Source organism: Amblyomma mixtum, chromosome 3 (assembly GCF_055824585.1).
Source record: "Amblyomma mixtum isolate Tamu chromosome 3, ASM5582458v1, whole genome shotgun sequence".
Classification (NCBI taxonomy): domain Eukaryota; kingdom Metazoa; phylum Arthropoda; class Arachnida; order Ixodida; family Ixodidae; genus Amblyomma; species Amblyomma mixtum.
In genome coordinates this window covers 61737539-61765325 of record NC_143014.1, presented here as the reverse complement: position 1 = coordinate 61765325, position 27787 = coordinate 61737539, and the positions used below count along the sequence as shown (strand labels likewise).

General features: G+C 44.9%; 3 protein-coding genes and 2 long non-coding RNA genes across 5 annotated transcripts; all 5 read left to right on the top strand.

The window, feature by feature from the left end:
* Positions 1–2839: 2839 nt before the first annotated feature.
* Positions 2840–4715, top strand: LOC149350388 (uncharacterized). The gene is made up of 3 exons (XR_016289449.1): positions 2840–2929; positions 3006–3151; positions 4589–4715. It is a non-coding gene; the product is annotated as an uncharacterized LOC149350388 (long non-coding RNA).
* A 4932-nt stretch (positions 4716–9647) lies between these two features.
* LOC149350387 (uncharacterized) lies at positions 9648–12578 on the top strand. Its single transcript, XM_089575526.1, has 7 exons — positions 9648–9747; positions 9826–9989; positions 10118–10247; positions 10506–10645; positions 11074–11200; positions 12289–12397; positions 12552–12578. The coding sequence occupies exons 1-7, from the start codon at positions 9650–9652 to the stop codon at positions 12576–12578; spliced, it is 795 nt and encodes a 264-aa protein (XP_089431652.1). The 5' UTR covers positions 9648–9649.
* Positions 12579–12757: 179 nt separating this feature from the next.
* On the top strand, positions 12758–13445 carry LOC149350386 (uncharacterized). The gene is made up of 3 exons (XR_016289448.1): positions 12758–12894; positions 12968–13085; positions 13318–13445. It is a non-coding gene; the product is annotated as an uncharacterized LOC149350386 (long non-coding RNA).
* Positions 13446–18352: 4907 nt separating this feature from the next.
* Positions 18353–23019, top strand: LOC149350385 (uncharacterized). The gene is made up of 6 exons (XM_089575525.1): positions 18353–18362; positions 18453–18573; positions 19199–19338; positions 21536–21805; positions 22623–22746; positions 22833–23019. The coding sequence occupies exons 1-6, from the start codon at positions 18353–18355 to the stop codon at positions 23017–23019; spliced, it is 852 nt and encodes a 283-aa protein (XP_089431651.1).
* A 1050-nt stretch (positions 23020–24069) lies between these two features.
* LOC149350384 (uncharacterized) lies at positions 24070–25520 on the top strand. Its single transcript, XM_089575524.1, has 3 exons — positions 24070–24158; positions 25184–25335; positions 25396–25520. Exons 1-3 carry the CDS (start codon positions 24070–24072, stop codon positions 25518–25520), a joined length of 366 nt encoding a protein of 121 aa, XP_089431650.1.
* Positions 25521–27787: the final 2267 nt, after the last annotated feature.

Genomic DNA, 27787 nt, shown 5'->3' with positions numbered 1-27787 from the left:
TGAAGAAAAGCAGTTTGCTGAAAAGAAAAATGGTCGAGCCGGAACTCGACCCGCTGCCCCTTGTGTCATGAGCCGGGCGCGCTACAGCTGCACCGCTGAGAAACGTTCGTTCGGCTTTCTGAAAGGGAAGCATCGTGTGTCTTGTGGTAAATAAAGAAAAAATTAAATGAAAAACAGCGTCCAAAGTGATACGCGAAGAGGACCCCAGGCCACTGAAGGGACCCATTAACGCTATCGCGTCTTACCCTTAAGGCGGAGTTTACGTGTTTCCCGAATTTTTTAATGTGCTTTCGTCATAACTTGGAAATCGGCGCAGTTATAATTTGAAGAACTGGCACTAGCATCATTTGGCTTCATTGTAGTTTCTACGGTTCGTACTACTTGCAGAGTAAAATAACAGGAAGATTCCGATGAGAGAAATTAGAGATCTTAAATGTTTGGCATGAAGGCTGTGAGTATCGCGTCTGTTACTACTGAAACGTTTAGCGATACACTCTGTGGTATGCATAAACCATCCAAACTGGGCGTCTTTATATTAGGTTCGAAACTTATTCTCGGGCATGACTTTTTGTTTCTGCCCGAAGGAAGCGAATAATACCTCGCACTTAGCCAAGCAAGGCTGGGGGAGCGGATTATGTTACCTTTTCTGAAAGAGCTTAAGATATAGCGAAGGCTGGAGACTTGCATCATTTTTACTTTATCCTTTTTATCGTTTTCTGGCATCAAGCTCAAACGATCTGCGACAAGTCAAGTCTTTTGGAGAACATAACGGAATGCTTTGGCTTCATTACTGTGAGCCTGCCAAGCCAGTTCCATTCTTCTGGAAGCCGTCGTTCTGAGTCTATGTGCAGGTAAGCCTACGGCTATTTTTCTGAAATTGAGGAAGACCCTCATCTCGTACCTCGTTATTTCTCGCCAAAAAAAGTCACTACCAGGACTATAGGCGCTGTATGGCGGACAAGATTACCAGCGCTTGCCAGACGTACGACGATCTCCTGGAGCATCCGGATGTCGTCAACGCCACAATCGGTGCTGTGGCAGTCGTCAAGACCGCTTGCTCAGCGAAAGTTTCCGCCGGTAGGCTGGCTGCCTTGAGCCTCTTTTCGTGGTGGTTTCTGCCATGTGAACGCTAGCGTTCCCCACCAGCAAGTGGTTGCACGAAGGTTGTTCAATAAGCTTTGCCTCCTGGACTGTCACGTTTTTTGTCATTGAAGGACTTCCGGAACGAAGGGTCTCAGTAATGCAGTGTGCCTTTGTGGTCAACGGCCGCCCCTATTCTTATTCAACGGCGAACAGACTCTAGTGCATCGCCACCGCCGGTAAAGTCTCTATCGTAAGCAAGATGTTCCTAGGAGAGAGGACATTACAGTCCAGCATGCAAAACTTACTAAACAGTTGTCCTAATGCATTTCAGTGGTGGTCAGTTAGTTCTACGAAGCAGGATCGCCCACACGAATTACTTACGGATCTGAATAGTAGAAGTATTATATTGTAGCTGCCCTGTAACACGTTCAGGGGGACAGTATTGTTGCAGAAGTTCTAATTTGCTCAATGCCCTAGTTTTAGACTGTAAACTTTGAACGATGAAAGACCAGTTAATTTCCAACACTTAGTTAAACGGCACCTATTTAAATGGCAGTGAAGCTATACTTTGTCTCAAAGAGCGCAGGTTTGGGGGCAGTAGTAATCTTGTGGCTTCCGGGTCAAGCCGTGCGCTGCTAGCTCCACGGTGGCGCTGAGCTTCTCCCTCGCTGGGGGGTTGACCTGAAGTTGGAGAGAATTAACTTCACAGCAATTCATAAAAAATCGTTCATTTATACGGCTGTTCTTTACAATACTCTGTGCAAGGGCTTTTTTTTGACGGAGCTCTCTCGGTAAACAACGTTATAAACAGTGACAGCTGAGACCACTGCCGTTCCCGCACTCAAACACAATATCTCAATTACCAACAACGCACGACCGCAAGCGTGCTCTTGGTGGTTGTCATGTACTGTATTCGTGTCGGCGACTCGTACTGCGAACAAAACCCCGTATACTTGACCTTTTGGAATATTTGCTTGCTTCTGCACGTTGTTCTGCTCAATATACTTAAATAATGTACGCATATTACAGCATCATATTAAGAACCCTTGTTAGCCCAGCTTAAGGCTCGAAGCTAAACGCCGGGAGCCACCTATGACAGGCATATTAATACGGACAACGTTGCTCCTACAAAAGGACTGGCAGCGATAGCTATTACGATGAAGACGTGAGGTCATTTTCATACTGAAATTGCGTAATTTACAGGAAGCCTGTGCTCGACGGCAAGCTTACGGAAGCAGTACACGACGTGCATGGCCTATTTGAGAAAGTACGCCATTCCTAGGATACACGACTTGTCAAGCCCAGCGAACTTGAAGATAGGTTGCAAGTACGCTGTTTTCTTTTTCGATTCTCTGCGCAAATTTCAGGCAAGAGAACAAACACGCATATTATTGTTACCATTTTTTCGCGAATTTTTTTCTTGTCCTCTTGCCATACCGCTTCATGCGAGGCGGCAGTATATACAGGTAAATAAAATAACGGTGTTGCGTTTTAGGTACCTCGAAAACTACAAGAAGTGCTTGGCTCTGAAGACTGATATATCGTGCACCAAGCTGAGAAACTGGGAGAACAACCCTGTGAAACGCCAGTTCGAGAGGCCATTCGAAGCGTTTGAGACACTCTGCAGTGCAGGTAATAGTAGCACAGGACAGAAGGGTGGATAATGGGGACAACGTCCACATTCCTGGTGAGGTTCATTGCATGGTTGCTGTTCTATTCCAGAGGCTCACTGTGAGCCCAGTAACATCGTTAAGGAATTTGAGCAATGCAGCGGGATACTGCAGTACAATTTAATCCCTTTTTCATTGGACAAGAGAAACTCCGAGAGACTTCAGGTGGCTTGCTCGTAAGTGAGCTCTCTTGTGCAATTTGTTCTTTCGCTTGTCACAGCGTTATACACACTGTACGCGTTCTACTTTCAGAGCGCTGCACGCCTACCAACAGTGCCTGGCAGTTAAATTGTCGCCTTGCGAGGCACGACCAGGCATTGTAAATAATTTGGAAATCAAAAAATATACTGTGAACACAGTTGATCAACACAAATGGGTATGCGACTACGTGCCCCAGGGTAAGTGTTTTAGAAAGATTTTTTTCTTTTTTTTTTTTGGTGGTGAAGTACGGTTGTAACTATGGAGGCTATTTCACAATTAGGACAGAAGTATAAGTTGGCCTTGGCGTGGTTTTGACCGACTGACGATGCATTTCGGTGTTTTGCATGAAACATATAATCAAATGAGGCCGTTTGATGCCAGTACGACAAGCGTGTCACTACGTTAGGAAATGCATTGCATTAACCAACTTCATGGCGCATAGTTCAAGGAAGGAGGTTGGAGCTTAACCTCACAGCCCCACCGCTGTGTGGCCATTTATGACCTAGCGAACATCGAGCGCGATATCAACTGTTTACTTCATCACTTTCAGCCAGGCGTTCTGGTCTGCTGCAGGAGAAAAGCACTATCTAGTGTCCTGCCATTATCCCTGTTCTGTGCCTAGGCGCTTGCTTATCAGTGGTTAACAACGCTGCACTTTTAATGCGATGGAATTAGGAAGGGTCATGAAGGCGACGACTGTCGGCGGGTTGGGGACATCGGTGTCTGTGCGAAGCATCCACCTGATAACCGTGACAGATGGAAGGAGGTTATTAGGGGGATTTTCTTCTACACTGCCAACCGTCCCCTCTTCCCCCTCTCCACTTGTAGGGGAGAGGAGGGATACGCTGGACTAAGAATGACTTGGTAAAAACTAAAATGACCAAGAATGAGTCAGCAAAAATGAATAAATTAAGCTATTAAGAATAAGAATGAAATCAAAATATAATCAGAATTGGAATATAATCGCAATTCAAATATACTGGAAAGTGAAAGAAAAATGCCATCGAGGTGGCCTTAATTTTAAAGTGATGTGTACGGACATTAGGGCGCAGGAAAGCTGGTGTATAGAGGCGACTAAAATTCTGAACGTGAAAATTCTTTGTGTCAAATTAGATGCCTGAGCGATAGTCCCAGGGTTATGCTTTATGACCGAGCTATTTCTTGCAACATTGAACAAACTATCGATTTAGTTGTACCACCTGTTAAGGGTGCTAACCTTTCCTGTAGGGTTTTCTTCTATAAAAGAACGTGGTGGCTATGAAACAGGCCACCTGTAAAGCAAGAACGGTATGACAGAGCAAGGCATCGCTAGGTAGCTTATATAATGAGAACATTTAACTCTGCTTGAGGTGTGTGGGTTCAGAGGAGGGAGGCGATAAATTGGTCACAACTGTAGAGCACATATGGATGTTCGCGCTGTGTGCATCCTTTGAACATAACAGTAGAACTTGCAGTTAATTTATTTCTTCAGGAAGCGGTGTTACCTATTTCTTGTTTCTTTTAAATATACCTCACTTCTGAATTCCATTAATATCCGTAACTTTCAATGACTATTGCTGCTTTAGGTTGGTTGGAAACTGCTTCTGTCGAACGCGAAACGTCTGTTACATGTTTTACCTACTGACTTCTTCCAGCAATCTGCGACGAAAGTGAGGCGACAGCCATGTTTCAGGACTGTTTCAAGTACCTTGCAAACCACACGCGGAAAACTCTGGCAGCCAATGGTCGAAGCAAAGCGCGCTACTTTGAAAGCATGTGCAGGTGGGTGGTCGCGTATCCATCTGGTCGTTTCTTTCTTTCCTTACTACATGACACTAAGCTGCTTGCTTCCCTTTTCTTTTAGTGACGTGAAAGCTTACCAGTTCTGCATCCATTCCGCCATGGAGACTACATGCAAGCAAAAGCGGTTGATATCGGAGTCCAGCAAAGTCAGAATGTTCACAAGAAACTACTTCAACCTTTATAACTGGAGCTGCGATCTTTTCCTCGGAAATTATGCGAAGCTTGACAACGTGTATCCCAATAAAGGTGCGTATTATAGAGGGATACATTTACGCGTAAGCGTGAGAGTGGGCGAAGGAGGGGATCTGTTCTTTTTTTTTTTTCATTATACTTCTGCTACCATGCAGTAAAATTCTCCGCATCTGGAACGCTGCTAAATTAGATAGTGCTTGCATTAGTCTAAGTACATGAAATTTTTTTAATAAGCTTTTCTATATCTGTTGTCAGCTCACTATATAAAGGTTATGTAGATAGGCAAGAAAAACAACAGAGAGGTTCACACACATAATGACATATTTTCGTTGTCGACTAAATGTACTATCGCGCTCAATATGAGTTGCAACGCGCGGTCATCGACCGGAGCTCGTTCCGTGGTGTGGCTCCTCGAAACAGTCGCTCGCAATTCTGGGAGAAACTGCTGTTCCAGGAAACAACAGCACCCCCGCTCAGGAAAAAGTTTCTCCCAGAATTCCGAGCGACTGTTTGGAGGAGGCACACCACGGAACGAGCCCCGGTCGATGACCGCACGTTGCAGCTCATATTGAGCGCGATAGTACGCTTCACGCACTTAATGAAAAGGCTGGAACACTTCTCATTCCACCCTCCTGTCATAATCTCTGAAATCTGTTGCTGTTTTTTTTTCTGTCACTTGGGTATAATCGGAGCTCTAGCATAGGTAGGCTGCGCACTGCAGATTTATTCACTGAGAACCTCTTTTTTTATTCCACATATTCCACCAGAGCAAGCTTGCACGAAAGCAGGTCTTCTGTCGGCACTCAAAAGTTGCACCGGTTTCTTGCAAGTTCGTGTGTACCCTAAGCTGGACAAGTTCCCCAGCGACACCGAATTGTCCGACGCCTGCAGGTACGAATAATGCTTCAAAGCGGGGCTGTGGTTGGGACAGAACTGCCTTATTCTCTCGAGGTGCTGCTGTTGAGACGATCGTAATTTACGCGACAGCGTATACAGCTCGTTGGGTCGAAAAGCAGTCGTCGTAGTAGTAGTCGGCATCGCGTGTCGGAAATAATTAAGGGCTGCGTAAAAAAAAAAACGTAGCATGGTAATTTGTTGTTATACTGATTGATGATTGATTGTTGTCTGATAGACGATGGGGAGTTAATGAAATCAATGTGATCGATTAATTAAATAAATGAAAAAATTAGAACAAGGGGCGTTCAGTGGTGCCAAAATGATCACAATGAAAGGCCAATGCTTGATGTTTGTAATTCAGAAAATTTTAGAGTGTGTAATTGATCAATTAATTAATTGAAACAATTAAAAAAGACAAATGCATTCATTTACACCACCGCCAACTGCAACATGCTCTTAAGTGTCCTCTAATTTTTTTACTCGTTGCAGTGGCCTCGTGGATTTTCAGTACTGTTCTACAATGCAGATCCACAAACAGTGTGTAGGTCGCAATCTACAAGTGCTTCAAGATCCTGAAGTCCTTTTCTTTACGAAAGTCATTCCATCAGACTACGGCTGGGTGTGTACTACGCAGAGTCACAGTGGTACGTGTACCTCGGTCACTGACACTTGTTATAAAAAAAAACGAAAGTACAGAAACAGTCCAAATAAGGTGGCATAGCTCAAGATAAGATAAAACCGTCCTTTTACGCTAACGCTTCTTTGGGGTGAATGACCATAAACATGAATACTTGTGCTACTTTTCAGAGCCATTTTGTACCGAGGATCGTTTAATCGAGGACCTCAAGAGTTGCTACAAGATTATCCAGGAAAAAGTGACGCCTTATTTGCATGACCAGAAGAATCAGCTGAAAACGGTGCGAAACGAAGCCCTGGGACTGTTAGCCTGCAGGTATGACCAATTTATTCACTCTTGTTAATATATAGGATACTCGACAATAGACCATATTCACGCTATCAATCAGATGAGAAATGCGCAGAATATAACAAACCTCTATATATAGCCTTCACTGATTACGAAAAAGCATTTGACTCAGTGAAAACCTCAGCTGTCATGCAAGCATTGCGGAATCAGGGTGTAGAATAGTGTCATGTGAAAATATTGGAAGATATAACGATTGCACAGCTACAGTAGTCCTCCATAAAGTCAGCAATAAAATTCCAATAAGAAGAGGTGTCAGGCAGGGAGACACGCTCTCGCCAATGCTATTCACCGCCTGTTTACAGGAAGTATTCCAGGGTCTGAATTGGGAACAGTTGGGGATAAGAGTTAATGGAGATTACTTAAGTAATGTGCGATTCGCTAGTGACATTGCCTTGCTAAGTCACTCAGGACATGAACTGCAAAGCATGATTAATGAATTAGACAGGCAGAGCAGAATGGTGGGGCTAAAAATGAACATGCAGAAAACCAAAGTAATGTTCAACAGTTTAGCAAGGGAACAGCAGTTCGCAATTGGTAGCGAGGTGCTGGAAGTAGTAAGAAAATCTCTATTTAGGGTAGGTAGTGTGTGCTGATCCGGATCATGAGAGGGAAATAACTAGAAGAATAAGAATGGGGTGGAGTGCATATAGCAGATTCTCTCAGATCATGAATGGCAGTTTACCAATATCCCTCAAGTGAAAAGTATACAACAGCTCTATCTTAACGGTACTCACCTATGGGGCAGAAAGCTGGAGGCTAACAAAGAGGGTTCCGCTTAAGTTAAGGACAGCGCAGCGAGCTATGGAAAGAAAAATGATAGGTATAACGTTAAGAGATCGGAAGCGGGTGGAGTGTGTGAGGGAACAAACGCGGGTTAATCACATCCTAGTCGAAATCAAGAGGACGAAATGGGCTTGGGCAGGGCATGCAATGCGGAGGCAAGATAACCGCTGGTCCTTAAGGGTAACGGAGTGGATTCCAAGAAAAGGCAAGCGTAGCAGGGGGCGGCAGAAAGTTAGGTGGGTGGTTGAGATTAAGAAGTTTGCGGGAATATGGTAGCCGCAACTGGCAAAGGACAGGGTTAATTGGAGAGCCATGGGAGAGGCCTTTGCCCTGCGGTGGGCGTAGTCAGGCAGATGTTGATGATGTTAATATTATCGATGGGCACGTCTTGGTAAGTAATAGGCCATATATTTTTATTCTAGGAGTGTTTTGGACTACCAGTCCTGCGTTGCTAAGAAAACCGAGCACTGCGCTAGATCCTCGCCTCTGCTACAGAAACCGGAAGTAAAATACTACATCACAGACGTCTTCCACATGTACAACTGGACGTGCTACCAGAGTAAGCGCTGACTTCCATCGTCACTGTAAACGGATTTGTTCTCCGGATAACGCCTGACCTTCGCACGAATGCAGGGGCACTCACGTGTCGTGCGACGGACCTCGCCAAAAGCCTGGAGACATGCCAAGGCTTTCTTGACATTGGTGTGTTGCCATTTTCGGGCAACAATACTAAGCTTAACCAGATATACGCAGCTTGCAGGTCAGTATTTGACGAGCCTATGCAGGTGTGTCTTTCGACCTCTTTGCTTTAATTGTCTTGTGTGTTCTTGCTCGCTTTGCAGAGGAACCCAGGAATTTCAGAACTGCGTGAGGAACACAATTTGGCGGCGCTGCCCTGAAAACAGCGACGCATTGAACTCAGCTGAAGTGATGCGGTATACAGAGGAACTCTTCGACAAATTCAACTACACATGCGAGACCTCAGTGGAATTGAATAACGGTACAGTAGCGCGCTGGTCGCGCAAGATGTTTTGGAAAAAATGTGCTGTCTTGTTTCGCTTTATTATACTACGTGGGAGCTTTTGTTTGTGCTTACCAGTTGCTGTGGCATGACGCAGTGGGTGTGTTAGAAAGCAAGGACAAGGCGAGCTTTACAACACGAGCGCTGAGTGTACGTTCTTTTTTTTTTCTCATTCCAAATAAGAACATAAACACATGTTGTATTGCGTTTGTAGATTCAGCTGGAAGTCAAAGCTCGTGCTGTGTATTTTTGCTTGTCCTCGCTTTTTTATCGCGCCCGTTTTAACGTTATGAATGCTCACAAACTTCAAACATGTTTTCTGCGGCTATTGATTGCGAAGCCGTGTTAATTTGAGGGAAATAATTTTCGCGAACACTGTGCCGAAAGCACAGTATTGCAAGGTCATTAGAAACAGCACGAAGAAGAAAACCTTAAGCAAGTCGAACAGTTGCCCAAACGGGATATCTTTTTGCACCCTAAACGCTGTCTCGTTCCAAGATATACTTTCACTTTTTTGCACAACTGTGCATTTCTGTTCACAGGTTCCCTCTGCACCAAAGATCCCACAGAGGACTTCAAGACTTGTACCGGGTTTCTGACCACAAAGGTAGTATACAGCGTGGAAGCGATCTACGATACGAAAGCTCTTGTGCAGGCATGCAGGTGAGAGAGCACTCATTACCTCTTGACTGACGTAGACAAATGAGCTATTTAGTTTTTTCTTCACTATTGCACTGCGCCAATCTTGATGGCAGCGTATGTGATGTGCGCTCGCTAACGGATATTGCATTTTGTACTTCAGGTCCTTTCTCGACTACAGACAGTGCATTGAAAACAATTATGCCAACCACTGCCGTTCTAAGACCCTGCCTGGTATGGCGAGATACCTTGAGTACACCGCTGATTTATACCAAAGATATGCCTGGACTTGCACTGTGGTTCAGCAACCGAAAGGTAAAAACTGTTGTTTAAGGAGAAGAGGTAGTGGTAAACGGCAGTTATTTTTTCACAGGAGACTGTCAGAAAAGCGAAGTGATGAAGAAGCTTCACCAGTGCTTGGGATTTATCACGGAGAAGGTTGTTCACGTATCACAGTACCAGAAGGAACCACTAAAGTTTAACGATGCCTGCAGGTAAGGCCGTATATGAAATTGCTGTACATAGTTGCCAACTGACGTCCGCCTTCGTGTATTTTTGTTTGGTGTTTTCAGAAGCCTTGAAGAGTTCAAGACATGTGTATACACCAAGATTTTTGAGTCATGCCCCAGGAACTCTGAACGTCTGAGCGTAATTCGGTCGGAGGAAGTGGAGCATTACTTTGACATGTACAAGGAGTACAAGAAGGAGTGCGACTCAGTCAACGCGGGCCTTCAAGGTGACGTAGCTGCGGTGTTTTGGTTTAGTTGGCGTAATTTGAAATCTAACAATTATTTTGTATATTAATAGTGGCACGAAATTGTCGTTTACGATGCTTCAGCCATCTCTGATATTCATTTCACGCAGACAAAACATGCACTGAAGAAAATCTCTATTTGCGCTATAAAACGTGCATCGGATTTTCAACGATGCATGTTGATCCGTACGTCAAGAACATGACTTTTCCTACTGACGGCCACCGGAGTTTGGCATGCAGGTGAGCCTGTTTTTATTGATTTCATTCTGTGAACTTGAAGAATGCTAGTGAAATGTTAAATAAATCAAAAGTCACCTGAACGGTAGCAGCGCTTGTAGGTAGGTATACGCGCATGTGCTGATAATTGCATTTGGGCAGTGGGCTCTAGCAAAGGCGGATTTTTTAACAGGGAAACAAGTCATAAAAGCTTCGTTCTTTACAGGGAAAAGTCACTTGCGTTTCCCCAACATGTTTACTTCCTGTTCTTGTCTCGTACAGTGCCTACAAGGACTACAGCTCGTGCCTTTTCAAGCAAACCGAGGACCTTTGCGGAGACCAGAACGGATACGTACATTACGACAACGTGCGATACTTTATTGGAGAAGTTCGCAGAAAGCACGACCGCATCTGCAGCCCGAGTAAGCTTTTTTTGTATGTGTTTTCATTAACAGGTGTGTGGGTGTTAATGACAAAAAAAAGTCGAATAAGAGGCTCGAAGTTTATTGATTCCTAACCGGAAGGGTTGTTGTGATAAGCAATTGGGGCTTCTGCATCTAGGCGGGACGAGCTATGGGCTACGAGTTACTTATGGTGTTCAAGGAATATATTTCGGCCAGAAAAGTACTTGTGGATTATTCCGTGTGGCTGATCTGACTTCCCTGCAAACTTGACCTGCAAAGGTCGTATGAGCAGAGGCTACCCTCTCTTCCTAATCATATTTATGCAGCGGTGCACATATGCAACCGTACATATTTGAACCAAATTAATCGTTGCATATCCTACTTTTTTGTTTAATGAAATGAAACGCTATCCAACTCATATTCTTGTTCCTCTTTCTTTCGCACAGGTGAACGCGAATGCAAACTTGTGGAAGTTCTTGACACCTTGAGTGAATGCAGAGGATTCTTGCTTCTAAATGAACCAGCCAACCCAAGTGACACAAACAATTACTTGAAAGCAGCTTACACGTGTAGGTACGTACGACCAGCATTTGGATACTTGCTAGCGGACCGGCTTTTTCTTTCTACGAGGTATGAAGTAAACTCTGCGGCGCCCCTTTACAGCTTGAATATGCATTGAGCTCGTAGTGCTTAACACTATTTTTTTTACTCGTTTTAAAGTTATCATTACCACCATTTTAGTTTAGCGCTTTCATGTGTGCTCCTGTTCGTCTACTGAAACCAAGGCGACGGTCGACTGCCGTGTTAAACACTGTAAAGAAGAGGACAGGGAAAATAAAAGACAATAATGATTAGGAATTTGAACGCTGTGCACTAGCATGCATCAGAGCCGTTATGTAAGGCCACATTTACGACGCGTGGAGTGCAAAATAATCTCTTTGGAAGGGCTCTGCTCACGCTTACGCTAGACGCGGAACGTAAACCACGCTGTTTTTTGTTGTTGTTGTTGTTGTCACAGAGTAGCCTTTGCCATACAGGCTCATTGAGCAACCTTCGGGAGTGTCGTGTATTGACTGAGAAGAATCGGATTTTTCTCAGTGTCGCTCAGCAAACCGAATGTACCCTGCTTGCGTGGCTTTGGTTTTCACCTTTTTGCTCTCGACGCTATTTTGGCGGAGATGGATCATTGCCTGCCTCCCATTTGTGATATGCTCGCCCTCGCCCTTTCTGAGCTCTCTGAAGAAAGGTAGAATGAAGCAAACAAAATTTGGTTTATAAATGACTGTGTAGGATACTAGAACACGTTGTATATGAGGTCGTCGGGCCGTACTCAAAAATTTTCTACTTAAAGTTAACGTGAGGCGAGCACAAGAAATTTTAAGAACCCCGCCTAAAAGAGATTCCATCCGTTACTACACACGACTGCAGAATGGCTAATACTTGGTTTGTTATTGCATGTGAGGTTTGTTGCTAGTGGCTATTTAATACTAAACATAAAAAATGGCAATGGAAGGAAAAGATTTTGCTAGCCGCGGCATCTCTCATCGAAACCTGAAGCACCCTAGCTGCATGCGCGGCTCGAAGTTCCCTGATGTCATACACAATCGAATAGAAATTTATGGTATTATAAAATAATTAACATAGTCTTTTGCGTGTTCTAGGGGACTTCAGAACTTCAGAAGCTGCGTGGACGTCACTATAAGCAAAATATGCTCGAAAAACGTGCTAGTGCCGAAAAGCAATGAAGTCCAGGAATACAAGGAACTCGCCGTACTGAAATACAAGTGGGCGTGCGAAGTTTTAGAAAATTTAAATGGTTTGTTTATAGCCACTCATTGTTTGTTTTGTAGCTCATTCTTTCTCTGCATGCCGCGGGCCCAAGAATAACAAGCGTTTTTTTTTTTGTCCGATAATTCCCTCACAGACAAAGAATGCAAAGACAAAGATATAGAACACCGTCTTCGACAGTGTTCTGGATTTTTAGGCACCGTGGTCGAGCCAATCACTGAAGATTTTGTGAGCTCCCAGGAACAAATGGAATTAGCTTGCCAGTAAGTGAACTGTGAATGATGTTTATAGTTTTTTTTTTATGATTGTGTGTCGGTAAATGAATTTTTTTTTCGTAAACAGATTCACAAAATACTACCAGCTGTGTGTCCAGTCTTTCTTGAAGAAACGACAGTGCAACAACAGTCCATTGCAACCGGAGTTACTGGAGCACACGAGAGACTTGTATTACAAATTTGCATGGACGTGTAAGAAACCAGGTGACTGCCGTCTTTCATGTATCTAAACTGCTACTCCAACGTGATCTTACATATGCCTTCTGTTGAATTCCAGAGCATTGCGAGAAACCAGAACTCATGAAACGCCTGAAATACTGCCGAGGCATCATTACGCACAGTGTTCACCCCTTTATGGAGAAGAAAAATCGAACGCTTCTCGCAAAGGCATGCCGGTGAGAGCCCTTGTGAAGCAGCGCGACCGTACTGGTGAATAATCGCAGAATCAAAGCTGCGATGAACGGAGGACAAAACACAAACGGCTCTCGTCTGTGTTTTTCCTTGTGTGTGTGTGTGTTCTAACGCATGATGCAATCCATCATGAATTACCAACTAAAGTTAGTCCTGTCCTGACGAAAGGCTCTTAAGAGATGGGAAGTTCTAATTCCTAGTTGGGTTATTCTGCAGCGGGCTGCAAGACTACCAACTGTGTGCTTTGTCCACATCGAGAATGTACTGCAACAACACTGACACGCTCATGTCGCATGACGTTCGCTACTACACGTCGGACATTTATGAGCATTACAAATGGATCTGTAGTTCCAGCGCCCTCGGTATGTATTGCCGTTGAAAGCTCTTGCCGCCTCCGCCTCTTCTCCGAGATTTACTTGACTTAACTAGATGCCTGGGCTTCGCAATTATTTAATATGCAGCTCCCAGGTGCACAAAGACGCTAGTTGTCTCCAACTTGGAAGAGTGCTTGGGCTTCCTGGAACATATGGTCCTCCCCGTCGTGCAAGCCCGGCACAAGGACGAACTTGCCTTACACTCCGCTTGCAGGCAGGTGGCAGCACTTCTGCTCATCTGTTAGCTTTCCGATACGGATAACTGATGATAACATGGCCGTGTTCTTTTACGGCAGAGGTGTGGAGTACTACCAACAATGCATCCAGGAGAAGTCAAAAATCTGCGAGAACGAAACTGAGTTCTACAGCACTGAAGACACTAAGTACCTTACAGAAACGTTATATAGCAAGTACAACTGGACGTGCTTTACAAGTAAGTGTCACCTTACATATAGCCACAGTCGTCATATAGTTTTAAACCCGCCAAAATAGTTAAGCCCCTGTTACTTCCAAGCTACAGCCGCCTCATATGCGTGTGCTGCGTCCATGAGCAGCCAATCATCACTTAGTAGGCTCGACAAGACCAGCAAAACTTCCCTTAAATTTTATCTTCTTTTTTTCTTTTATTTATTGAACCCGCAGAGTCAAAAACATTAAAAAGGAAAGTGGTTACAAATAACAGAATACATAGATAAATTCAGTGAATGCCACTAAATAAATCTGCTTTCGTTCTACTGTTATACATTGTTAGCTAGAGCAGTTCGAAAGTGCTGATTTATCACTTATGTCGGCAATTTCAGCGGGAAGGTGGTTCCATCCACGTAATGCACGGGACAAGAAAGACTGAAATGTAGGGTGTGTTACATACTTCAATTCGAACTTCGCGACGATGATCAATGCGGGTTACACGTATCTGGGGAAGTAATGAGGGCATCGCGTAGCATGGGATGATGGTATAGCTTATGAAAAAGGCTCTGACGAGTTATCTTCCGGCGGGTTGCTAAGAGTGGTAGAGAGAGGTTAGCTTTCATACTTGTTACATTCACGGTACGGTTCAAGTTGGACAAGATAAAACGAGCAGCGTTATCCTGGACCAGCTCCAGCGAGGTAGTTAGTTTTTCGTGGTGAGGATCCCACATGACAGCGGCGTATTCCAATTTAGAAACGTATTAGTGTTTTCTAAGATAGAAATTTCAACGGAGGTAAGGCTTTTAAACGTTACGACGTACATAGCCCAATTTCCGGAGCCCTTCACTACGGCGTCCCTCATAGCCTGAGTTGCTTTGGGACGTAAAACCCCGATAAACCAAACCAAACCAACATGCAGTTAGTACTGTCAGTAATGTACCCAGTATCGGGCGTTCAAGTGAAGTCGGCAGAGATGTAGATTCCCCAGGTATTTATATGCAGTGACCGCTTCTAAGGGAACGTTATTTAGGTGCTACACAGGCAGAGTGTTAGCGCGTCGTGATGTTCGCATGATTTTGCACTTAATATTGAGTTCCACAAGCCATTCATTACACCAAACAGCCGCCGCGGTCACACAGCGGTTATGGCACTCAGCTGCTGACCCGAAAAACGCGATCCTGATCCCGGCTGCGGCGGTCGCATTTCGATGGAGACGAAATGCTAGGGGCCCGTGTACGGTGCGATGTCAGTGCTCGTGAAATAACTTCAGGTAGTCGCAATTATCCGGAGCTCTCCTCTACGGCGTCCCTCTTAGCCTAAGGAGCATTAGGACGTTAAGCCCTATAAACCAAACCATTTCTCCAAACAGAAATGTTAGAGCGATCACGTTCAAGAAGGTTAGCATCGTCGACTGATTTTATTTCCCGAAAAACAACGCAGTCGTCAGTAAACAGGTGATTGGTAGGGGGGGGGGGGGGGGGGGGGTCATTTATGTAAGTAAACAAAAGGGGTCGAAGCACTTTCCCTTGAGGTACACCCGAGTGAACTTCACTGAAGGCAGAGCTATAAATATTAGTGGCAATGAACTGTGGTGGCTTAAGAAGAAAGTATTCAGGCCGTTTTGGAACGTTGTAGTCTATACCCAATTGGAACGTCTTAAAATGCAGAATAATTCATAGCAATCATAATAATCATAGTGCAATCAGCTTCTCATGCGCGATCTAAAATGTGATTTTTTTATGGCGAAGCTTTTAACATCTCTGTAATTTTGTTCACGTGCCAAGCTACGCCACTCGCTCTTTATTTTTCCTTGATAAGCTCCGTGTCAACAAAGCATTGGAAGCTTTTTTTGTGTAACAAACGTAGTTGCTGTTGTGGTAGCTAATTCATTCTAATCCAGTGGTTAAATAATGAGGTGTCAACAAAACACTGGAAGCTTTCTTTGTGTAACAAACGTAGTTGCTGTTGTAGTAACTAATTCAGTCTAATCCAATGCTTAAACTAATGAGGTAATACAGCGGTAGTAGGGGTACAAGGATATATAACAACCTTAAAATGGCTTCGGTGTTTAACCATTTATAACACAGTGTTTTATTTTTTTCTCTGTTTCAACAGAAGCGGAGTCATTATTGTGCGAAGACAGTAAACTGCTCCGAAATCTGAGCGAATGCGTCGGACTGATCAAAATGCAGGTAGAGCCTCTTTCAGAAGACTCCTCCAACAAACACAACGTCCGACTAGCCTGCCGGTGAGTATTATCTAAAGAGCTCGTAGATACACGGTGATTTTAAATGCGCCAGCTTCCGTTCCTTCTTTTAGTAGTTGCTTTGAATATCATGTCAAAGAGAATTTTTTGCAACAATATAAGCAGCATTGTATGTTGTCGTTACACGAGTACTGCACTAGAAATACCATTCGCTATTTCTCCAGAATTTTTCTACGGCTCGATTCTGGCTGTTTTAAGCGCAGCTGTGTGCTTGTTAGAGCTCACTGCGAAGCTAATTCTACTAAGCAAAAGCGCCAAAGAGCTTTCAGGCTGCTCCGGTTACCTTCTGCTTTATTAGAAGTGCCCATAATATTCATGCACCAAGGTAATCTTCGAGGATAAGTCTAATGCTTCGTTCTTTATGATGTCATGCAGAATTAAACAAAAATTAAGGTAACTTTATTAGTTGACTCCTATCGTGGAACTAAATGTTTCAGAAAGCCGTAATAGAGCATGAGAACGAACAACCTGATGCTGTTTTTCCAGGTTATTCCAAGAAGTTGCTAAGAGCAGAAAATCTGAACGAAAATTGAGCGCACGGTCCTTAGTCGAACGTGCCGCATTGGCGGCGCCTGATGCTGGTTGCTGTCACATGGCGCTCGAGTTTGTGCAACCGTAGTCACAATGAATGAATACAGCAGTCACAACAGCAACGTCAGCGCAGTTGCATGTCACCGAGTAAAATATTGTTTTTCTGCAGCGCCTTGAATGTGTACCGAAAGTGCGTGGATCGGAGGATGCAAGCTACTTGCAAGGAAAACTCGACTCTTCTTGAATTAGCTCAAGTCAGGGAGTACTTGACTGGCCTTCCCGGAAAGTACAAATGGGTCTGTGACTCTACGTTCGACAAATGTAAGAGCATTTCACAAACCGTTACTTATCACAGTACTTTCTGTTATTCCAAGTAACCTCTCTTTTTCTGACTGCAGCCGCGTACTGTGACGAAGGAGACTTGAAATCGAGCCTTTCGGAATGTTACGGTTTTGTGAGGTCTATCGTCATGCCTAACGCCGCACAGCCGAACGTCAACGTGCGGCTTCGGACGGCTTGTTTGTAAGTGTTAACGCAGCGGAGAGTAGGTTTTTTTTTTTTTTTTTTGCTGACTAGTTTACACGCCCTCTCATACTGTTTGCAGCGGCATCCGGGAATACCAAGCCTGTATTCAGACTCGCATAAGGGCTAAATGCGAAGATAATGAAGTCATTCCCGAGGACCCGCACGTAAGGAAATACATGTTCGACGTGCCTACCAAGTATCTTTGGACATGCGAAGACAACCAGTACCGCAGTAAGTCATCGGCAGTGGGATTTGTTGTAGCGCTATCATCATAGCTCAGAATATTTAATCCAATCCTCTGTTTAAACGCTTTTATTTTTTTTAGGACTAAGCGAGCCTGTACGGTATAGGATACGTAGTGTGCTAGCTGTAGAACAAGCTGTATAAGGCTGTCATATATTATTCAGCGTTTTTTAGACCCCTTGTGCGTGCAGTTAACGTAGGGACTGAAAAACTCGGCTTTACGCCATCGGCACTGGCGTTAATTACTCCCGTGACGTAATAATGTATCTCTCACCATTTTGTGTTGGCCTGAGTATGTTGGATGTAACAAGTGACCCATGCATGCCACTCGCTATGCAAACATAGGTAAATCTATCGAAATTAACATCGCCCATCACCAAGAATGGCCCTAAAAGCTTTTCTATCCGCAATTTAGCAATAACATGACGGATGACGTCACAAGTCCTCTAGAGAAAGCGAAAAATACAAGCAGACTGAACGGAGGCCTATTATGTACACAACGGAGGTGTTTTTTTTTTTCATAAATTGAGTCTAATCTCCACAAATTATCGCTGCTTATTTCCTTGACGCAGGTAAATGCACAGAAGAAGCTTTCATTGACAGTCTCCATGAGTGCGTTGGCTTCATAACCGAACTAGTAGCCCCGTTATCACGACAAGCCAACGACAGCGCCAAGCTTGACTCCGCTTGCGGGTAAGTTTCACAAGGCGGCTTTCTCCGAGCTTAATTCGTTGTGATGAAAACCTGACGCGTATTGATATCTAGGTCGCTGGAAGCCTATGCGAGCTGCGTCTTGTTGAAGATAAAGCGATGTGACGGAAGCCCATCCCTCATGAGCCTCAGTTCAATCAAGCACTACACCGACGAGTTATACGAGAAGTACAAGTGGGTCTGCGATGGTCAAATGAAAGAAGGTAAGCAACAAACTAGGGCACTATTTTCAATTGCTATTTGTTAAGTGTTAACGCTCTTTTATCCAAAATCTGACAAATTTGCTCCTACAGCATCAAAGTGCCACTCTCAAGTGTTGCCACTCTTCAGAGAGTGCGTGGGTTTCATCAACCAGAGGACCATTCCAAACATTCGGATGACAGACGACGATCATAGAATGAAGATTGCCTGCAGGTATTGTTTTGGCTTATCTTTGTCCAGTCTGTGCTTCGTAATTCGCAGGCGGCAGCTTCGTTTTCCGACTTAACTGTCGTTGGTTCACGCACTGAGAGGTACGCGCCCTTCCCACATGACGCTTGCACCCTGGCGAATACAGGGGTTCAGTCTGAATTGCACCTTTTTTGCGATTATTTTTTCTGGGGCTGTGTAAGATGGTTCTCATACCTCGACTTGCATTTATCTGCAACCCTTGCGATCGGGGCCGATTTTTGTACCGATTGCTTTTTCTTTTATTTGCTCTTTTGCCTCTTCTGCGTTTGCCAGCCGCCCTTCGCAACCAGAGTCGAGGACGGACGTCTCTGGCTAGGCTGATACCTAGCCAGAGACAGCCTAGCCAGAGGCCAGCCTATAGTCAGCCTAGTAGAGGGGTAAAGCGTGAATAGGAAAAAAAAATGTTACATAATGTAGGCCTAAAATTTTGTTTTTTTGTCTATTTAGTACAAATTTTTTGCTGTCAATTTTACTTATTCTAGCGGCCTGCAACTCCGCTTTCTCAAAGCAAAAAAACCTCCTGTAAAACTTTTGTTCTGTTATTTCTTTTTTAACTAACCTTGAAGTGCATATCGCCTTGCGTTTGCAGTGGTGTCAAGGCATACCAGAAGTGCATAGAATCATCCATGGAGAGAGCCTGTGCAGACTCTCGAGAGGGTGATAGCTCGGAGGATTATAAGTACTACTCCCAAGTACTTTTCAACAAGTACAATTGGATCTGCCGTCTTGGTAAGTGGTGGGTGCAGACGTTTGTGCAGACGCAGAAACAATCACACGCGCTTTATTATGAAGGTTGTGGATCGAAACGCCAATAGAAAAACGTGAACGGAAGCGCGGCGCAGTCAATTACGAAAGCAAGGACAATTTGTTGACCAGCATCTAATTTCACCGACTGTTAGCTGCGACATCACACGCTTATATCCCAGAAAAACCGGCTTGCTTCTATCCTCCTCCCTTTTTGGCATGTTGCCAGCTTAAAGACCCTGCACATAATAATCTGGTAGAAGGCTAGTACCACTGACATGTGATATAATTGCGTTGTTTCGAATTGTGAGGGCATACCGAGCGTAAAGCCTCTCATCCCTTTCCTGATGCAAGAATCTGCTGATGGGCGCAAGGGAGGGAGATAGCGTCGCCTGTTGAAGGACGGTACAAGCTCTGTACGCTCTCGGAGCGCCGATAAACTGTTTTAGGTTGTGTTTTCGTGCAGCCATAGAAGGTACGGCGTTCAGCACGAGGCGCAAGTCGTTTCAGCATAATGACAGCCGTCGCCATCCTTCATCATAGTTCATTATAGGTCAACCTCGGTCCTCTTTAAAGATATTTGAGCCACTTGTCTGACGTATATGTTAGAAAGAGAGCAGGAAGACGAGGTTCTTGACAGCACAAAACAAAGGGAACAAGATTTGAGGGAGCAGCCTCAGTTTGCTTAGCCAACGTTTCGACAAGAGGACTTGTCTTCGCCTGGACGAGTCCTTTTGTTCTTGGTAAAACAAAACAAAACATGACAAGACAAATCCTCTTGTAGAAACGTTGGCCAAGCATACTGAGGCTCCCCCCGCAACCCTTGTTCACTTTTTTCTGACTGGCTGACTGACATATAGTTCTTTGAACATAACGGTCGAGAAACTCCGAGCCAATCTCTGGACATGACCTCCAGCAAACTCCTGAAGGTTAGCAGACGCAGGCGCTGCCTTATAAGCTGAGCAGCAAGCTATCGGTCGTGCCCTGCAATTCTTACAGCGTTACCTGTGTGGCATACACCCTCGGTATTTCGCTTTGGGCACATCGTCGCGAAACCGTTGCTTCGCGACCGGTCGCGACCACCGTGCGAGGAGGGGTGGAGAGGAGCATTAAATGAGGAAGAGACGGACGCTCGATGCTGCGGCTGCGCTTACATACACCTTTAGCATACCGTGTACCATGTTGCCGCTACCGGTACCGGAGTACCAGGAGCCCGTGCGCAGCCATTGCGCATATGCAATTCGCCTTGACGGCGCCAGATGGCACCATTTACCCGGCAGCTGCGCGCTCGCCTGCAGCATCGGCACCAATCAGCGTGTGCTCACCAGTGGTAGGCGGGCTCCCGGTACTCCGGTAACGGTAACACGGTTGCACAGTATGCTGAAGGTGTCTAATGTCATGCCCAGCCGGGAGCTTCCGGCATCTATCGGAGGACGCAGAAAAAAACATTCGACGGTGGTGTGTCTACGACAGCGGTATCCAGTCGGCGTTTAAGAAAAGCGGGATAGCAGCACTGACGCCGACGGTCGGCTTCGCTATCCTGGGGTCATAGCAACTGATTGCAAGGAAGTGAACGCGTTGCGATCGCTCAGGAGAGGTCTCAGAGGCATTGCTAGGAGGCCCCGCAGTAATACCAAAGCGTCTCCTAAAGGAGCTCTCACGGTCACACCGTAGTAGTTCCGAAAAACATTCCACAGCACTTATAACAGAGCGGGCTCGAAGGAGTTCCTCACCAACCGCTGTACAGCATCCTGTGTATCTCGTAAATGGCCTGATTTTTATTTCTCCACCGGAAACGTGCCTTCAGCAACGCTGAGCAGTTCGTTATAATTCGGCGGGTGGTAACTCGGTCAGGCTGTTGGATTACGATGCATGAGCCCTATGAATAGTTTCCCAACTATGATCTAAGACGTTTCTTTTCTTTGCACGGATTGTTATTGTCATATAGACCATCGCTAAAACACAGTAGCACTTTAGATGCGCACAGAAAAACAATTCAGGTTAGCGGACTCAGCAACAGCATTCAATCAGGCCTTCGGGGCGAGAAAAGTGTTCTGTGATTTGAGATTTGATGCAAAAAAACTAGGTCCTTCGCTGCGACGCTCGTTCCGAACGTGGTGTTTGCATTTAAAGCGTTCACAGTTCTCGCATGCCAATTTTTTCCTTTGAACAACTGTTCCAGACACTCCGAAGTGCGATCCCCGAGAAGTCCTGAAGAAACTGAGCACTTGCAAAGGCTTTATCACCTTGAATGTGGACCCGTTCTTCGGTGATGGCACCGTCACTTCGGTTTTCACGCAGACTGCTTGCGCAGCGATGAACGAATTTCGTGAGTGTGTCCGGGTCAAGCTAGACGACAGATGCACCAACTTGGCCTCCATGGAAGGAATTCAGGAGTATCTGCTCGACATACCTTCCAAGTACTCAAGAGTGTGTGAAGTGACCCGATTATGTAAGCATACTAAAGTCATCCAGTTGTGCTTACAGCGGCGTTGCGAACGCATCCGGGGGATCAGGGCCGCACTGCAGCAAACGGGCGCAGACAGCCTAGCATGTCGTGCAAGTAGCTTATCAACCCCGCCCTCCTTGCGATACGCAAGCCTGTAACCTTGTTTAAAATGCCAGTGGTTGCAACGAGACGGTGCTGTAGGCGTTGCTACTGGCCACGGAAGTAAAGCCACAGCGCTGTGCTTACTTTCGCACTAATATATGACTACGCTGGTAATTTAATATTCAGAATGCTTCCAGCTAAGACCGCATGAGAGCAGTTTATTGCGCTAGACTCGGTTAGTGGTCGTTTGTCAACAGGGTGAAATTCGGCTATCTTCATGGGTTAAGCGAATGTGGAGAAGACTGACTATTCTTTCGATGCTTCCTCTCTGTGAGCGCCTTAGCTGCAGTCATAAGCACTCCCTTTTGCATAGTAGCTGAGCTAGGCACAAACTTAAGGATATCGAGCTTGCATTTAACATTTTCGTTTCGCATTTTTAGCGTAGGTCGCAGTCTGTGCGGACGCGTGGCGATCGTCCAGCGTCAGTGTCGCAGTGGCTTTCTAGTAGTAGTGAGTTCCCGCACTGGCTCACTCCTCTTTCTTTTTTTTTTCAATGAGATCGCAGCATAAAGAGCACCGAAGTGTGTGACTAACATTTTAGCGTAAAGGCACAAACAAGGTTTTGGGATGCAAACTTTTGAAACGCTCAAAAATTTATCGCATGAAGTGCGCATCCTACAACTGCATCCAACTAACTGCAGTTCTTGCGAAATTTCAGCTACTTCTTGTGCTGCCGAGAAACTTCTTCCGAGGCTTGAAATGTGCTACAAGATACTGAAGAGGCTAAAGATGCCTGAGACTGCACCATATGAGATGATAGGAAATTCTTCTACCATCTGCGAGTAAGTTGTAACTATTTTGATTTATAATTATGAAATACGCTTCGAAAACCAGTTAAATTATTTACCCCGTCTTCTTCGATTTTCAGCGCATACAAGCAATACAACATTTGTATCATCAACGAAATCCGTCAAGTATGTGGCAGGGACCGCGTTGTTGCTCGTTTCGAAAAGCTGAGGCCCCTACTTCAGTACCACTACAACTCTTTCAAGTGGGCCTGCGAGAGTCAAAAAACAGGTAAGCACGATATTTTCATAATCTCATTGGGATCCTAAATGTTGCAATGTCGCGCGTTCTTTTCTGCAGAGGGCACATGCAACGAAGAGAACTTAAAGCGGCATTTGTCGGGGTGTTTAGGATTCGTCAACACAAAAGTCGCGCTCTACTCATACAATGAGCTCAACATGCACGACCTCAAGAGTGCCTGCAAGTAAGCTGGCAGTTTCAGACGCTCTTTATCCATTCTAACCAACTCTCGGAGAGAGTCTTGAAGCTGGTTACAAACAACATTGCGGTTCGACTCTCTTTAATTTTCATTCATTTTACGGATGAATGCCATTCAGCTTACAGCAATGTCTTTCTTTCAGCGCTTTTCAAGATTACGTGTCCTGCGTAAAACTGGCCATCACCTCGAACTGCGGTCACTACTTTGATGCGCTCCAGCTTGACGGCCTCAAGCCGTACATAGTCGAGCCATACAAGCGCTACAAATGGGTGTGTCGGAAGCTGCCTCCTCACGGTAAGCTGTCACTAACATTACTCAATATCACTCTTATAAGTGAGTGTTCTAGGCTCGTCACCTGCGTGTCAGAAAAGCGTATATTGGGAGCAAACTGGCCAAAGGCGCTTGTCAGAGGGAGCGGGTTAAAGTAGTTTGTGTCGGACACCTGCCGGAAGGAGAGTACTGCTTGTAACCTACGCTGATGGGCCGCCTTTGCCAAAAAAAGAAAATGAAGTTTGGTTCGCAACCGCTTAGCGGGGCCCCTACGCTACCCCTGAAGACCAAAAGCTCTCGAAAGGTAAGGACAAGGGTTCTCCGGGTACTCTTTTAGTTAAAGGGGTGCCATAAGTTCTTCGATACACAGCTAAGAAACAAGCCCCTTGCTTGGCTAGTTTTGGCAAATGTGATACCTCTGATAAACCTACAGCTATTGTTGCGCGTTGTCGGTTAATTTATCTAAAGAGAGCAGTGTCATTGGCGTTAAAGTGTGGCGAGATTTTGCTTTAAACGGGCTCTTGGATCTTTTTTTCTCTTCTCTTAAACAGGGAAGAACTACATTGGTGAAATGCCTGCGGCTTGCAACACCGTTCACATCGTCAGTAACATGACTCAATGCCTTGGGTACTTGAAAGTGAGAGTCAGCAGTTTTACGCGCGTCTACAACAGCGTGGCTTTCTCACGGCAGGTCTGCCGGTAAGGAACCTGGTAAACTTTTCTTGCGAGCTCGGTCTGCTTGATTTCCCTGAAGTTCCTTTGCCAGCGGCGCACTCAGGTCTTATGTCTTTTAAATTTATTTCTGTTTCGTGCATTAAAAACATGGTAAAAGAAACCCAGGTGGTCGAAATTTCCGGAGCCGTCCACTACGGCGTCACTCATAGCCTGGGTCGCTTTGGGACGTTAAACCCCAATAAACTAAGCTAAGCATCCACCGTTCCAAGACTTAAATGTCGACGCGTTTGTAGCTCTTGGCGAACTACAGACAGGACGGAATGGAACACAAATTAGTGCTAATTTTCAACTGTGTTATTGCAAAGCACTTAGACACATTTACGGAAGACAAGTAATGCATTCAACAAGAGATAAAGCATGTCATGTAATAACCTCTAAGACGCCAAAAGAACGCTAGCAAAATACACGCGAAAACTTAATTCTCCATAGGCGTCATCGGCAGGAGCAACCCACGAGAAAACAATTTTTTCCCGAGAGCGATATGGATGGCACACTTACATATTCATGTTCAGTATGTGCCATTTCGGGCTCCTAAATGACCTTTCTTGTGCGCTGATCGACGTGCCTCCTATTGGCAGCGGATTTTTCAAGTTGTGATTTGTGCTCGCATCTGTGGCAGTGTGTCGCAAATTCACAACTAGGCCGACACAGGCATCTAAGGCATTTAGACGCGATTTATTATTCGGGTAGCGCTCAATTTTCCCAATGTTAGCTGTGCCGCATGTTTTCGGTGAATTATATAAGATACCTTCTATGCATTCAACAAGTGCAGTTTGATGCCTCGGTAAGATCTTTTTATTTCTTAAAAACATGTTTTGTATGGGTAGTGGCTTTATTAGATTACCCGTGGAAGTGACGGAGACTGAGCAAATGATGCAGCCAAGCGTGCTATCTTAGCGTAGAAAGCACAGTAGTAGTGTACACTGGCAAGAAAATAAGCAAAAGAGGTCACTTGAATTATATGACTCACAATTTTTTTTTTTTTACAGTGGCCTCACTGATTACCAGAGGTGCATCGATAGCATGATTCCATCAGAATGTCTCATGGTTAAGGGTCTGCTTGAAAACACGGAAATCAAGTACTTTCACTCTCTCATCTACAGCAAGTACGCGTGGATATGTGAATCCATCCCATCATCCGGTAGGTATAAATGTTGTCCGTTGCCCAGGAATTTAACTACACCTGCGCTCTCTCTTTCAGTGAGCGAATGCTACCATAATGTGTCACGGCTCCTAGCTGAATGTGAAGGGTTTCTGTGGAGCGAAGTAAACGTGATCGGAATGAAAAATTTCACCTCCAGCGGCATCAAGCACTCGTGCCAGTGAGATGACGTTTGTCTTGCTTCGCCTCGTTTTCATAGTATTTCGACTGACGCCCATTCTTTTTCCTTTCTATCTCTCTATCTTCTTTTCCGTAGAGGGGTGCGTAACTACCAAACATGCGTTCTCGCTACTGTCAAAGATCAGTGCAGCTCAAATGAGATTATACCTGACACGAACGAAGTAAGTCGTCTGACTGAAGACCTGTTCAGACGGTACCAGTGGACCTGTGACATGGTGGAACAATCAACAGGTAAACCAAATCTATTTAAATTTTATTTCTTTTTCGCACCGAGATTCTTTTTTCAGAGAATAGATGCACGTCAGCCATGTTGCTGCCAAAACTAAAAGAATGCAAAGGCTTCATAACATTTGAAGTCATACCACTGTCCGCTGACTCATCTAGCGTCAACAATCTTCACCACGCTTGCAGGTGAGCTTACCAGTCTGCGTTCGCAGAATTATTACTCGAAAGTAACGGCCCCAATTCATTTCAGGGCTCTGAACGATTTCAACGCTTGTGTGTGGTCGGAAGTGGTTAAGCACTGCGACGTGGAAAAGCCGATGGACAATCTTTCAACTGAAGTAATGGAATACACTCACGGCATAAGTGACACTTACAAGTGGGTTTGTGACCTAGATAAGACTGTAGGTAAGTAGGGCCGAATTTCCAACGCTCGTTTGTGTCGCTGCTCATGCTCTATGAGCCTCATCCATGATGGCTATATTTTACTCGCAGTTCCTCCATGTACAAAAGACAACTACATCGACAGAATTAAGCGATGCAAAGGATACATAGTGATGAAAGTTCTCCCTCACATTGAGGACTTGTCAGATGAGAACCAGTTGGAAATTGCATGCAGGTAATGGCTAACGTTTTTCCCAGAGAAAACTTCATGTTGTTGCAGGAGTTGTTGCCCTCTGTTCCATAAAACCTCTTCTTCCATCTTCCATCAGGGCTGTTCATGATTACCAGTCTTGCATACTGAAACAGACAAAACTAATATGCCCGAATTCAAAGGACTTGCTTTCAAACCAGTCAGTTTTCGAAAACACGAAAGGTCTATTCAGTGAATATGAATGGGCTTGCAACAAGTGTAAGTATTGTGGCATTCGCTGAGCACACTCTATATAGCCGCAAAATGCGCTCTACACAACTAACTTCGTATTCTGTGCAGCTGTGATTGTTCCAAAGCACAAATCTGAAGATTTGAGGAGCAAAACTTGCAACCAAACACTGCTGGTAGACAACCTGAAGAGCTGCTTCGGACTGATCAAATACTTCGTCCTTCCTCACGTTCAGACGAGCTCGAAAATGCTTTCAGCGTGCAGGTAATGCAGTACTGAAATATGTTCTCTATTGATGAAAGATAATTAGGTTTCGCTTTTCTAATTTTGAACTACTGCGCTAAGGGTTACCAGCTCTGAGTAGGCGAGAGCTGCATGCATGTTTTGCGCGTGTTTGTGACAGCGCAAAGAGTATCACAAACACGTGGCTTCATCAAAGCTTTCCCTAAATATTGCATGTGAACTTACCGTCAGAAACTATACCAACTTTTGTTGTGTAGCTTGGTTGAGCACTGCGTCGCTATGTTCAGAATCGAAACAGGGCGAAAAGTTAAACATGTTGGTAAGGATTCATGTCGGGAACAGTCAGAAAAATCAGAATTGTTTCGTCATGAACGACGGACGGTGCATGACAGGTACAGCCTTTGTCAGTGGGGCTTTTGTAGCATCCATGGAAGTCCTGACGTTCGGTGGGTGGGGACCACGTTTCATTTTACCTTCAGCAGATTTGGAACGCTGGAGATGCATGACGAGTCACACGGCGTTGCCCACGCGCAAACTTTCTTCCATTCTAATCTCTTCGTAAATGGTGTACAGTCATGAGCAATATTAGTGGGAGTAAGCTTTTTGTATAAAATTGCTAATAGTGTTGTTTCTTCTCCATTAAATTTGAAAATGACTTTTGGATATACGTCAAGGCGAAAACTAGTTAAAACAGAAAAAAACTGCTTGTCACGCATAATTGCGCAGTGATCAGTGAATGAATGCTAAAACTTCGTTCCCTCGCATATGCACCTTTACAAAAAGGGCTGCCTTAGCGTCGCCATATTGCTCGCTGGGCAGTTGTGCGCACCTGCCGCAAGCACAGTGGAAGCGGCACCGGAACGGGTTTGCATCAAGCCAGAGAGGAAACGTTTCAGCATCATCTTCGCCCGATGAAAAGTTCTATATTTCGCGGCTGTACATGTACAAACAAACAAAAAAAA

Excerpts from the sequence above, each read along its gene's own strand:
- LOC149350384 (XM_089575524.1), top strand. The coding sequence starts at position 24,070 with ATGACTCAATGCCTTGGGTACTTGAAAGTGAGAGTCAGCAGTTTTACG. Across the intron at positions 24,159-25,183 it reads TTCTCACGGCAGGTCTGCCG|TGGCCTCACTGATTACCAGA; the intron begins GTAAGGAACCTG and ends TTTTTTTTACAG. Across the intron at positions 25,336-25,395 it reads TGAATCCATCCCATCATCCG|TGAGCGAATGCTACCATAAT; the intron begins GTAGGTATAAAT and ends TCTCTCTTTCAG.
- LOC149350385 (XM_089575525.1), top strand. Across the intron at positions 19,339-21,535 it reads CAATTGGATCTGCCGTCTTG|ACACTCCGAAGTGCGATCCC; the intron begins GTAAGTGGTGGG and ends CAACTGTTCCAG. Across the intron at positions 21,806-22,622 it reads GTGTGAAGTGACCCGATTAT|CTACTTCTTGTGCTGCCGAG; the intron begins GTAAGCATACTA and ends GCGAAATTTCAG.
- LOC149350387 (XM_089575526.1), top strand. The coding sequence starts at position 9,650 with ATGAAGAAGCTTCACCAGTGCTTGGGATTTATCACGGAGAAGGTTGTT. Across the intron at positions 10,248-10,505 it reads CACCGGAGTTTGGCATGCAG|TGCCTACAAGGACTACAGCT; the intron begins GTGAGCCTGTTT and ends TGTCTCGTACAG. Across the intron at positions 12,398-12,551 it reads AGGAATACAAGGAACTCGCC|ACAAAGAATGCAAAGACAAA; the intron begins GTACTGAAATAC and ends ATTCCCTCACAG.